Genomic DNA, 12,779 nt, shown 5'->3' with positions numbered 1-12,779 from the left:
TATCACAAACTCTTTTGATGAGCAACACTTTGTAATTCTGATGGCAGTCTAGTTTTTACATTTCCTTCCTTTACGGCTAGTGCTTTTTTGTGTTCTATGAAATCTTTGTTTCTCTAATAACGGTTTCTTAGCAGTGGCATTATTGACATTTCGGGCTGGATAATTCTTTGTTTTAGGGGGTTACAGAATGTTCAGCAGCATCCCTGGATTCTAACCCCTAGATGCTGACAGCATCCCCGACTCGTGAGGACCAAACAGGTCTCCAAACATTGTAATTGTGATATTCCTCCAAAGGGGTGAGGGGCAGAAGTGATCCCATTTAAGAACCACTGATTTATTCCAAGGTAGCAAAGATCTTTTCGCCTTTTTACTCTGGTTGTCATGTTTAACATCTCCTCATAACCACACATTATCTCCCTCTAGGCCCTGAGTCTTTTTAGCTGCTTTTAAATTTTTCGTTTTGTATTTGGTTCTCAGGAGCTGATCTATGATGTGTGTTGGTATGGCTTTCTCGCATTTATTCCATGCAGGGTTCACAGTTTCTTTGATTTCTGGATCCCTGTTTTTCAATGCATTTGGAAAAGCTTGGCCATTTTTCTTCAAACATTTTTTTTTTTTCCTGTTCCATTCGGTCTCCTCTCTTTCAAGGACTCTGATCACATATACAATGGACTGCCTGATACTGTTGCACAGGTCATTAATGTTCTGTCAGGTTTTTTTTTTTCCAGTCTCTCTGAGCCACACTTAAAAAAAAATAGTTTATATATATATATATATATATATATATTTATTATTTTAAGCAGGCTCCATGCCCACTATGGGGCTTGGCCTTACCACCCTGAGATCAAGTGTTGCATGCTCTGCTAACTGAGCCAGCCAGGCGCCCCCACTCTGAGCTTCATTTTAGCTAGTTTCTACCGATGTCTGTTCAAATTCCCTGTTCTTCTGTAGTATTCCCTCTGCTGCTATGCCTGTCTAATCCTATTTTATTTCAGATGCTAGATTTAAACTTCAGATATCGATCAGGACTTTCTATTTATTTTCGTAATTGCCAATGCTCTGCTGAGATTCCTTATTCAACCGTTCTTTTCTCTTCCTGTAAATCCTTGAGCACAACAGTTACTTTGAAGTCTCTGCCTGCTAATTCTAGTATCTAGACCATCTACAGGTTTTTTCTGGTTGTTCTCTAAAATATGATTGTGGGCACCCTTTGTTTTTGCCGCTTCGCAGTTCTGGGCAACAAGAGATTACACAGCTGTGCAAGCGCTTTCTGCTTTTTGGTCCTGCCTTTACTTCCTTTCCCTTAACAAAAGTGGGGGGTCAGTGGATAGGGATGCTTTTTATATTGAACAAGTTACTGTACTTGCAAGTCTTTTAGGCCCTGATTGTTGTTCTTTTTTTTTTTTTTTTTAACATCTTTATTGGGATATAATCCATATACCATACAACTCACTGATTTTAAAGTATAAAATCCAATGGTTTTTGGTGTATTACATTATTAAGTTTTTAAAATTGTGGCAAGATATCATCTTGTCATTTTAACCACTTAAGTATACCATTCGGGGGCACTAATCCTATTCACATTGTTGTGCAACCATCACCACGGTCTATTTCCAAGGCTTTTTCATCACCTCAACCCAAATTCTCAACCATTAAGCATCACTCCCATTCCCGCTCCCTAACAGCCACTGGGGGTCTCTGGTCTACTTTCCTGCTCTATGAATTTACCTATTGTAAATACTTCATGCAAGTGGAATCATACACGATTGGTTCTTTTATGTCTGGCTTACTTTATTTAGCAGAATGCATTCGGGGTCCATCCACATGTAGTATGACTTGGAACTTCATCCTTTCGGAGGACTGAAGAATATTCTACTGTGTGTACAAACCATATTTTGTTTATTCAGTCATCTGTTGATGGACACTTGGGTGCTTTCTTCCTTTCAGCTATTGTGAATAACACTGCTGTGAACACTGGTGAACAAGTGTCTTTGACTTCCTGCTTTCAATTCCTTTGGCTATCTACCCAGTAGCGGAATTGCCGGGACATCTGGCAGTTCTGTGCTCCGCTTTTTGAGGAGTCACCAAATCGTTTCCCACAGCAGATACACTATTTTATATTCCAACCAGCCTCGTGTGAGGATTCCGGTTTCTCCACATCCTGGTCAACACCTGTTTTTCTCGGTTTTTGTTTTGTTCAATAATAGCCACTGGAGGGCTATGAAGTAGTGCTCTCATCGGTCATTTGTTTTGCTTGCCCCCCCCCCCCCCCGTTGCCAGTAATTTCTTCTGGCTTCTTCCCTTGCCAGTACATTTCCTCAATGTGCGGCATGGCCTCCCTTCCACCTTCCCAAACCCAGACCTGACACACGCCCCCAGAATCTGCCGCACCATCACGCTCACCTATGTCGGGCTCCCTTCTCTGCAAGTCAACTCCACAAGGCGTTCTGCCACTCTGAGTCCCACTGGGACAGACCGTTTTCTCAAGATGGTCACAGCAGTATTTCTAGACCCATGAGCTCTTCTAGAGCAGGAGGTGAAGTCTATTTTTTTTTTTACAGCTGGGTGGGATTGTAGGACTGCTTTGAATACCAGGATGCCACACAAGTGATGCTTTGTGACGAGGTCATAAAAGGTTTTATAGCTTCTGCCTGCTCCCTTTCTTTCTTGAAATTTCTCCCAGGAATCCAGTCACCACATTGTGAGGAAGCCCAGGCCACAAGGAGAAGCCACATGCTGACGTTCTAGTCAAGAGCTCTAGTTAAGTTCTGAGCCAACAGCAAAATCAATCACTGGAGATATATAAATGCTGTTAGGTTTTGGGGACATTTGTTACACAGCACAAGATAATTCGAATAACCACGGGGTAAGTGGGATTTCTCCACTATATGGATTTTGCTTGCTGTTACAACAGGAGTTAAGGTCTTCTGTATCCTAGCCACAATCTACCTTCTACCCTTAAGATTTTTCTGAGGATACTCCTATCATCTGAAAGTTCATACATTTTTACAGTGTGCATCATGCGCTAGCCACAGTCCTACAAAATGAGCACACAGCAATAAATGCAACACAGAAAGCCCCTTGTTATCAGTAAAAAAACAAAAACAAAAACAAAAAAACGATTTGAACTTCTGGCCCCTCCAACTGCAAACGTAATTTCTGCGAAGGAAGAATATGGGTAGGGCGGCGGGGGGCTAGTGACCAATATGGAGTTTATCACAGTAAGTTTTAGATCTCTCGGCTCCACATCATGCCTGTGAGTCCCCCGTGTGGCTCCAATTTATTCATTTTCCTAGCTGGATAAAATTCTATGCCAGGATAATACAAATTCATCTACCCACTGGAATACTGATAAACATTTGGTATGCTTCTAGTTTTTGGTTATTATAACAAAGTTGCTACAAACACTCCCATGACCTGGTGCCCACGCTCTTGAGTTTCTCTCAAAGCACACACATGGGAGTTGGAGCTGCCTGTCTTTGTCCAATCATGCCACCTTGGAAGGTGGTTGTACCAAATCACAACCTGACCAGGGGTGGAAGCAAATTTCCTTTGCTCTGCACATTCGCTGGCATTTGGTATCGTTGGGCTTTTAATTTTTGCTGTCGTATAGGTGTAGATCTCTTTGTTGTTTTGATTTGTATTGCTAATTAAGTTGAGTATGTTTCTTGGTCCTTTGGCTACCCTTTAGCTTTTATAGTCTCTTATTTTTTCTTCTTTACACAAACTAATAAAATATATGTAAAACTTACCGACTCCAGTGGTTTTAAGCATACGATTCAGTGGAATCGAGTATACTCACGATGTCGTGCAACCAACGGTATCTTCTTTTTAGAAAACCTTTTGCCTATTTTCTATTGTGTTTAAGTTCACCAATTTTCTGTGTAGAGAGCTCAATGAGTTTTGACACGTAACTGATTATAACCGTTCAAGACAGCAAACATCGTTTTAGTGCTCTAAAAGGCTCCTCTGTATCCCATGTTTCATGCCCTAAGACCAATCACTCTTCTGATTTCTATCATGCAAAGTTTCGCCTGTATTTGCCTCTTTAGGTACCTGTACTCTCGTGTCTGGCTTCTTTCACGTAACACTACGTCTGTGGGATTTACCCCTTTTGTCTCGTAGAGAAGCGGCACGTTTGATTTCGCTGCTTGATAGTATTCCGCTGAATACACATAGCACAATTTACTTATCCGTTCTTCAGCTGGTATGCATTTCTTGTTTTTAGTTACTATGAATATACCGCTAGGGACACTCGTATCCATACCTTCTAGTGAACAAAGGCACTCGTTTCTGCTGGTTACATGTCTAGAAGCAGATACGCTGGGTCAATAGGAATTTTGTGTATCTAGTTTTGACAGTAGCAGGTGCTTTTCCAAAGTGGTTATACGGATGTACGCGCCCCCCCTCCCCGCAACACGTGGGAGTTTCTAGTCGCTCTACCCCCTCACCAATATTGGGTATTGTCAGCCCTTTCAATTTTAGCCATTTCGGTGGGGGTGTAGTTGTCTTTTTTCTTTTTGCTTTGTATTGTTTATATATCCCGAATGCAATTATTCCGTCAGTTTTATAGGCTGTAATTTTCCTATTTCATGGCTTGCTTTACCCCAAAATTAGCAGAGCCGTAATTTTAGTGGAGTCAGATTTTCCTTCTGCCTGAAGAGTATCTTTTAGAATTTTCTTCAGGTCTGCTAGGCATAAATTCTCTCAGTATCTGTCTGAAAAACGTCCTGATTTCCCTTCACTCTGTAAAGGTATTTTTCATGAGGTCTAGAAATTCCAGGTAGACCGACCATCTCTGGCTTTCACTGTCACCGCTGAGAAGTCAGCTGTGAATCCAACTCTTCCCCTTTGAAGGTAACCCGTCTTTTCTCCCGAGCGCTTTTAATGTTATTTCTTTATAGTTCTGTATAATGGGGCTTGGAATCAGTTTCCTTTTACGCATTGTTTGGCATTTGTTGGATTTTTGAATCTGTGGGTTAGTGTTTTCTACTGGTTTTGGAAATGTGTCTTTTTCTCGAATTCTGTCATACATTCTTTCTCTTTCTCTCTTCTCCTCTGATTAAATGTTAAATTTTCTAAGATTTTGCTTTTACGTTTTCCATCTGTTTTGCTCTCCATGATGCATGCCAGATAACTTCATCTGACCTACCTTTTATAGTTCAAGGGTCACCAAAGTATATAGTTCCGTGGGCTAAATCCAGACCACTGCCTGTTTTTGTAAATAAAACTTAATGGAAACATAATCACGCTCGTTCATTTATTTACGGTCTACGGCTGCTTTTGCGTAGCATTAGGCAGCTGTGATGGAAACTACATGTGGCCCTCAAGGTCTAAAATATTTACTATCTAGCCCTTTGCACAAAGTCTGCTGATCTCTGTCCCAACGTATTATTACTCTCTTCGGCTGGGTCTAGAGATTTTAGATTTCCAGGATCTTAAATTTCAATTATATTTTCTATTAAGTTCCATGTGGTTCTTTTTCAATTCAGCTAGGACACTTTATCTCCCATTCTTTACTAGTATGCTCAATTTTGCCTTTTATTCCTACTGGACTCGTAAAACGATGGCTGCTTTACAGTCTAGGAGTCTTCACAAATGTACGTCTGATGTGTATTCTGGCCCTTGCTCACAGTCCCTTGTTTCCTTTTGTGACTGACTCATTTAGGCGTGGGAATCAATGTCCTTACAAAGTGTCCAAGGCCCAGAGTTAAGCTGCTTTTCGTCAAACGGGGTCGGTGCTGCTTCTGCCGGACATCTGCAGACATCACCATCCCACGATCCTGTCGGGCCACATTCGCAAGCCGAAACCAGTGAACCTGGAGTCCCGGCTTGCCTTGGGGGAGGGTCCCTTTTATACTCCCCACTTTGTGCACATCTCCGTGATCTCTGTCCCTCTGTCCTTTGCAACTATTAAAATAGGAAATGAGAGTTTTCTCAGATGAATAAATGCCCTCATGGCACAACTGGCTCTTATGCTCCGATCACTTCCACAGGTACTCATTTTCCTCCGTGAGACACCTTGTCAGCTGCCCAGCGCTTTTCCAACTATGGTTTTTATGTTTTGTCTGCCATGTTTAGCCACGTCCGGCGAGGAACCTGGTTTAAATGACTTAACCTGCCGTTACCGGCTCCGAAGTGCCAAAGATCACGGACTAGGGCAGAGCCTAGTCTTCAGAGGAAAAGGATGATGAAGAAAACCCCTTCTGGAAGATGTGGAAGAAACATCTAATATGCCTGCCGTTTCATTAATTAACAGGCAAATACCAAACCACCTTTGGAAAGCCACCATCGCGTCTGATACATCAGAGTATCTTTCTTTATTCTGATCTGAAAGCAGCTGGCATGTGATGTAACAACGCATTTCCTCCGGGCCCTGCTGCTTTCATGGGTGGAACGGGGATAATAACAGCACCTCCCTTAGAGAGGCACTAACGATGACGTGAGTCAATCTGTGTAAAGCCCTCAAAACCGTGTGCACACACAGATAACAGCTAGACACACTGAAGCAACTCAGGTCACCGAAATGAGGACATACAGCTTAGTTGAGGGCCCATACGTGGTTTCTGTTCAAAATTATTCTTTTTGTCTAAACAACCATTTAAGAAGGTAGAAACTATTCTTAGCTCAAGGACCTTAAAAAAAAAAAAAACCAGAACAACAAAGAACAAAAAACAAAACACCACAAGGCCGAGGAGCCGATTTCAGCCCACGAACTGTAGGTCAACCCCCGGCCTAGCAGAACAGGCAGAAGATTGATAGAACTCACGCACTGTGCTTTTAAAGTGCTCTCCTAGAGGACTGTCAAAAAAAAGGGGGGCTCAAAATTGTAGCGATTCTCTCGAATCAGAGGCTGAGACTTCCGTGTCCCCAAGGGAGCTAAAGAAGGCAGAGCTTGAGAACCATGTGAGGCCGTTTGCTGGCGTTCGACACACAGTACGAACTGATTACACTGTGTGGGAACAACGTGGATGGGTCTGACACGTGTTGACACGAATGGAGGCAAACATACATCATTTACCTGGCCGAAGACTGTCCCGCCCGTACTGGCTGCTTGACCAAACAAAGAACCAGTGTTGCTAGACCCAAAACCTGGAAAATAAGAAGAAAACAAGTTTAATTTGGATGAGTCTTTTACGACATCAAGTATTTTGTTTTCAGATGGCATTCTAAGATACCGGATAACAAATGGACTCAGGAATAAAATCTGTTTTCCTATATAGGCAATGGAGAAAATTATGAGTAATGAAGGCCTTTCTCGGGTCATCGTTAACGTTTTATTAGACTGTAAATTCCCAAATCCTGAACACTGAATCCTTGTCTCCTGCCAAAGCCCAGGCTGGTACGGTGGGCCACGCTCAGGATAGCTTTTCCTTACTTTGCGGTCAAGGAGTCTTTCCAGTGACTGACTTAACGTCACAAATGTTTTTACTCCTTGGTTTCCTCTGATCTCAAACACCAGGTTCTCCTGAGGTACTTCCTCTTTTTTCTAGGTGGCGTAACAGGGCTGAGGTGCTGCTATGAACTGGGCCTGGGAAAACCAGGCGGGCCTGCACGTTAGCAACGAAAGAGCCCGAGCCAAGGAGCTGGAAGACGGGAGTTCCATGGTCATCCCTGTCACTGATCTCTAGGTAGGTGAGCTCAGGCAAGGCTCAATTCCTCCACCAGGGCTGGAGCAGACTGCTCAGGTACCTTTCCACATTGTTACTAGATGAAAGAAGATTGCTTCAATGGTTCATACTTGCGTCTGAACAGTTTGATTATACTTGTGCCTGAGGGACTGTCAAGTTCAGACTGCAGAGAAAAGGATGCTCCCAAGAGCGCGCTGAACACCCTTCTCTTTAAGCCTCCCCAGGCCTTTCCCCCTTGCGACACCACATGAGCACATTCCCCAGAACTCAGGCCGGCCTCCTGACAGGGCAGCAGGTGGAGCTCAGAACTATCTTTCGGCACTCTGTCTGTCCTTGGAGCTGAACCCGGCGGGAGCTTAACAAACATTTGCGGGAGGAAGGAAGGAAGGAAGGAAGGACGGACGGACGAAATTTCCTTGCTAATAAATTATAAACCATCTGCAAATAAATCATCACCAAGTGAACGAATGGGCAGTCACTTATAGTCTTGCCCACCAAGAAATCATTAATCCCTGTTTCCCCCCTGCGGCCTAATTGCTGAAGAAATTGCCTTTCCTTAGATAATTACTAGAAATTGAAACTTAGAAAATATTCTCAAATTGTCCTGTTGATAACTTGTGGAAGTGAAAGCAGCTGAAATGGACACGCAACAGTGGGTTATGTTTTACTTTAAAAAGTAGTAACATTTAGGGGTGCCCGGGTGGCTCAGTCGGTTAAGTGTTGTACTCTTGGTTTCGGCTCAGGTCACGATCTCGCGTTTCGTGAGCTTGAGCCCCGCGTCAAGGCTCTGCGCTGACGATGCGGAGTCTGCTTGGGATTCTCGTCCTCTCTCTGCCCCTCCCCTGCTTGCGCGCGCTCTCTCTCTCTCTCAAAATAAATAAATACACAAACTTAAAAAAAAAAAAAAAAGGAACATTTAAAGATATGGGTTGTTGTTTTTTTTTTTAAAGTACGCTGAGAACGGCAAAAAACCCTTTTCAAATGTAAGTATCTGCCCTTCTAGCAAGCAAGAAGGTGTCAGAGGAGGCAGGATATGAAACGCTGGCAGGGCAGTGAACTAGGACGAGGCACCCCGGAGTCTGGTTCTGGCTCCACGATTAGCACCTCATGACATTAGATGGGTCTCCTCGAGCCTTGACGGTTTGGGACGGAATAGCCTCCAAAGCAACTTCCAGATTTAAAGGTTCAGCTTTATGAGTCGTTCGTTATTTGCCAGGACCTTAAGCTAAAGACGCCTGTGTTCTTCCCCATGGAACTGGCTAACGGGAGAATCTGCCGAGCAGCCCAACTGCAGCTATGGTGACGAGGCCAAGGAAAGTCGCGAGGCCGCCGGCGCTCCAAGCGCCCTTTTTGCATTTCTCGTTTTCCCTTTTCTTTTAACTCAAAGGCAATACAGGTTTTTTTTGTTTTTTGTTTTCTTCCCCTGCAAATATTTCAAATGACAGAGAGGACAGAGTCTTCCGTAAATTCTTACCTGAAGCTTGACAAAAGCTAAACCCAGAAGATGACGTGGTCGTGGTGGCAGCCGAGGTGCCACCGAACACGGAGCCTCCCTGCCCGAAGCCGGGACTCTGCCCGAACGCGGGAGGGTTGCTTTGGCCAAACAGCACCCCTCCTGTGTTGGCAGAGGACTGTCCGAACGAGAAGGAGCTGGAGCTGCTGGTGCTGGAGGGCGCACCGAAGACGTTCGCGCTGGTAGACGCCGAGGTGGAGGCCGCGGGCTGACCGAACGCGGGCACCGAGCTGAACCCAGGCTGGCTGAAGGAAAAGACGCTGGCGGGGCTGCTCGTCGACTGCCCGAAGGCCGGGGCCTGCCCGAACGTCGTCTGTCCGAACACCCCGGTGGCCGATGCGCCAAAAGCGGGACCGCCAAAGCCGGAGCTGCTGGCGGGCGGCGTGGCAGCGGCCGCGCCGGCCGCGCCTCCCGCCTGTGGCCCGAACAGGCCCGGCCCGGAGCCGGCGGCCGCCTGCCCGAACACGGGGGCAGCGGACGGGGCGGTGGCCGCGGGGCCGGCGAGCTGACTGAAAGCGGAGCTGGAGCTGGCGGCGGGCGGCTGAGCGAAGACAGAAGAGCCGCAGGTGGCGGTCCCAAACGCCGCGGTCTCTGCGGCCGGGCTCGGAGCAGTGCCGGAAACGGAGCTGGAGGTCGTGGGGGGACCCGGGGTTTCAACGGCCACGGGGACTGCGCCCGGGAGGGTAGCCGCGGCGGCGGCAGGCGGCCCGGGAGCCGAGAGCGTGGAAGCGGGGGAGGCCAGTTCCGTCTTGACGTCAGGGCCCGCGGGGGCCGCTGGCGTGGCCTCCGCGGCAGGTGTCGCGAGACCGCCGCCGGACGCTGCGGGGCCCGGGCTGCTGACTGCAGGCTGTGCCAGAGCAGGTTCTTTTTTAACCGGGTCAGAAGTCTGCGGAGGAGCCTGGGGAAGCGGGGCTGACGGTGGCTGCCCCAGAAGCGAGGTCGCGGACGCCGAGGCGTCGCCGTTGTCCGGCTTCTCGGATGAGGCCGAGGACGCGGCCTCTTCCGCGCTCTTACCAGAGGACGTGGGCAGGGTGGGAGCAGACCCTGAACTCAGGAGGCTACCAAACGACATCATGGGGAACAACGTAGGCAGGAGAGCGGCAGTTGTGGCTGACGGTGGGGCAGGTGGGGGCGCTGTACTGCTCGTCTGTTGGCTTCCGAAGGAAAAACTAGTCTTGCTACCACTTAGGGACAGCCCACCGAAACCCAGAACTCCAGAGGATCCCGCACTGGCTACGGGCAGAGCGCCGAAAATGCCAGTCGAGGGACTGCTAATGCCCGTGCTGGTGGTGGCTGCCGGAGGGGCCCCTGTGGCTGCGGTCACAGAAGAGGTCACGGGGGGTTCTGCGTGCTTCCCTAACACGGGAGGGCTGGTAAAACTAAACCCCGAGGGGACGGTTGAAGTCTTGGTTGGCTGTGCGCTAGTCAGGCCTGTGGATGGAGCCTTCATGGCTGGCTTTGTAGAATCATCTGCTTGGCCAACCCGCAGTCCTGAAAAACTGCCCAAAGTCTCTCCAGCCAAAGAACTCGGAAACAGAAGCTCTCCCAACTTGGATGGCGGGGGTTCCGGCTTGCTAGAGGTGGTGGAGAGAGCGATTCCAGAAGGGGCCACAGGTCTGCTGCTTGAAGGCGCAGACTCTGCCGGAGAGGCAGCGGTGGCTCCAGTGGTGGTTGATGCGGTCATCCCCGAGGGCGGCGAGCTTTCAGGAACCGTCTCATAGAAGGGTTTGCCTCCCCCACCAAACGGGAACGCGTCGAGCTGGTTTGGCTCTTTAGTGGGGGGTGCTGCCCCTAGCAAGAAATAGAAATGAGAAAATGGGTTGGATTTAGCGCAACACGACCCATCACATTCCAAGCCCGGTCTCCCCTCGATACAGTAGGAACAGATGTTCAACCACAGCGCTTTTCCTCGGGGACACAGAGTGAAGGCTTTTTCACAGGAGCGCTCGCTCTGAGTTAGCTCACACGGGTGAGGAAGGCAAATGTCCTTTTCGTGACCGTTACGTCACAGCAAGTACACAGCACCGTCTGAATACAGGAAATTCACAGTATTCTCCCAAAAGAGAAAAAAAAGGTATCTTGTCTCGTTTGCCCCGGGTGCGCTTTCCTCGAGAACATTTGTGACGCGGTGCTCGCCTATGGACCTCCCGGTAGGCCGGGAGTTGATCCAACATGGAAATTCCTGCTGTGTTTTTTACGGACTAAGAAAGTGTCAGTCCACAGACAACTATTTTTATGCACAACAAAGGGCTACTTCCTAGTGAGCACTTTTACAGAGGCAGTGTGGCCTCCTGGTCAAGGGCACGGGCTCTGGAGCCGGGTGCTCTGCCGCTTGCTCGCTGCACCACTCTGGACAAGCTACTTTACCTCTCTGGGCCTCAGTTTCCCCATTTGAAAATAAGTGTAGTAAGAGTAGCTACCTCAAAGAGCTGTTATAAACATAGAATGAAATACAGGTAAAGGTCTGGTCAAACAGTAAGTGGTCGATAAATAAAAGTAACCCCATTTTTTAGTTTACGAAGTAAAATTGGTCTATTACAGTGTTTACTGATATTTCTAACTCCATGTTGTTTTAAGAAGTCTGGCTGTCACAAATTCTTGGGAAGGCCGCAGGGCCCCAACTCCCCGGGGGCCATTTCCTGTTGTATCACTGCTGTTGTATCACTACTGTTACGGAGCTGCCTATGGTTCTGGATCGTTGTCTAGTCTCGTAGTGATTCAAATGTTTACAGAATTACCACTGCATTTCCCTACTGTCTGACTTATGACCTCCGCCGGTTATTATTTTGTTCCTCTTAATCCTTTTAGATCACGGAGTTGTTTTGCTCTGGAAAGTGGGACAGGGGAGAAGATGAGCCTCGGGGGTATTCTGCCACATCTAAGTGGGCAAAGGTTACAAAAACAGTTTAAACAATCACTATTCTAGAAAGGAAGGAAGGAAGGAGACCATCAACCCTTTAAGTGCCACAGACAAACCAGGTTTAGGGAGTCTGCTGTGCTTTCAGCCCCCAATCTGCCCCCAGATCTTAAGGGACCCCTTTTTTCCCAAAACCTCCTCCACTCGAGCTGGCACAGAGGACACGCTCAAAACAAGCTTGTTGAGCGAACGGAGGAAAGACAGTCAGTGTGTTGTTCATTATAGGGAAAATCTGGAAACAACCTAAATATTCGGCAGGTAAATGGGTTCAATAAATCACAGAAACTATGTGGCCATTAACACGTGACATTCATATAAGATTTCCAGTAACACTGGAAAATTCGTAAGAGCCTGTGTTAAAGGAAATGAAGCAGAAGAGGAAACACAAAAGAAATACAGAACCTGAGGGGTACGACATGTGATTTTAGAATATATCACTTTCATAGGAAGAGCTTGCTTTTTCAAATAAAGGAAAAATAAACTTAGTTCTTTAAACGGAGAGCTAGAAGGCACTTAAAAAATACATTTGGTTTCTTTACAGGTCCTCAAATTCTCTTAACCATTAAAAAGATATCGGTTGATGGCTATGTAACAACACACAGAAGGACGAGTGTGTTTGCCGACAGGTTATCCGGGAGAGAAGACGAATCCGGTCTTGTGAGCATGAGCAGATGGAGAAAGGAATTCTAATTCACATGTTAACATCCGCATTTAAAGC

General features: G+C 46.8%; 1 protein-coding gene across 9 annotated transcripts in view; it reads right to left on the bottom strand.

The window, feature by feature from the left end:
* Positions 1–12,779, bottom strand: part of NUP214 (nucleoporin 214) — a 96,867-nt gene that overhangs the window by 20,750 nt on the left and 63,338 nt on the right. For all 9 annotated transcript variants that reach the window (XM_086684298.1, XM_086684299.1, XM_086684301.1 and 6 more), the window contains 2 exons: positions 9,106–10,935; positions 7,022–7,092 (listed from right to left, as the gene is read on the bottom strand). In XM_086684298.1, coding sequence (XP_086540424.1) covers positions 7,022–7,092; positions 9,106–10,935 — 1,901 coding nt within the window. The remainder of the gene's footprint in view (positions 1–7,021; positions 7,093–9,105; positions 10,936–12,779) is intronic.

Source organism: Puma concolor, chromosome D4 (assembly GCF_028749965.1).
Source record: "Puma concolor isolate L17-30 chromosome D4, mPumCon1.1.hap2, whole genome shotgun sequence".
In the NCBI taxonomy this organism is placed as follows: Eukaryota; Metazoa; Chordata; class Mammalia; order Carnivora; family Felidae; genus Puma; species Puma concolor.
Note: the sequence above shows the minus strand (reverse complement) of the source record. Positions and strands in the feature narration are given on the sequence as shown.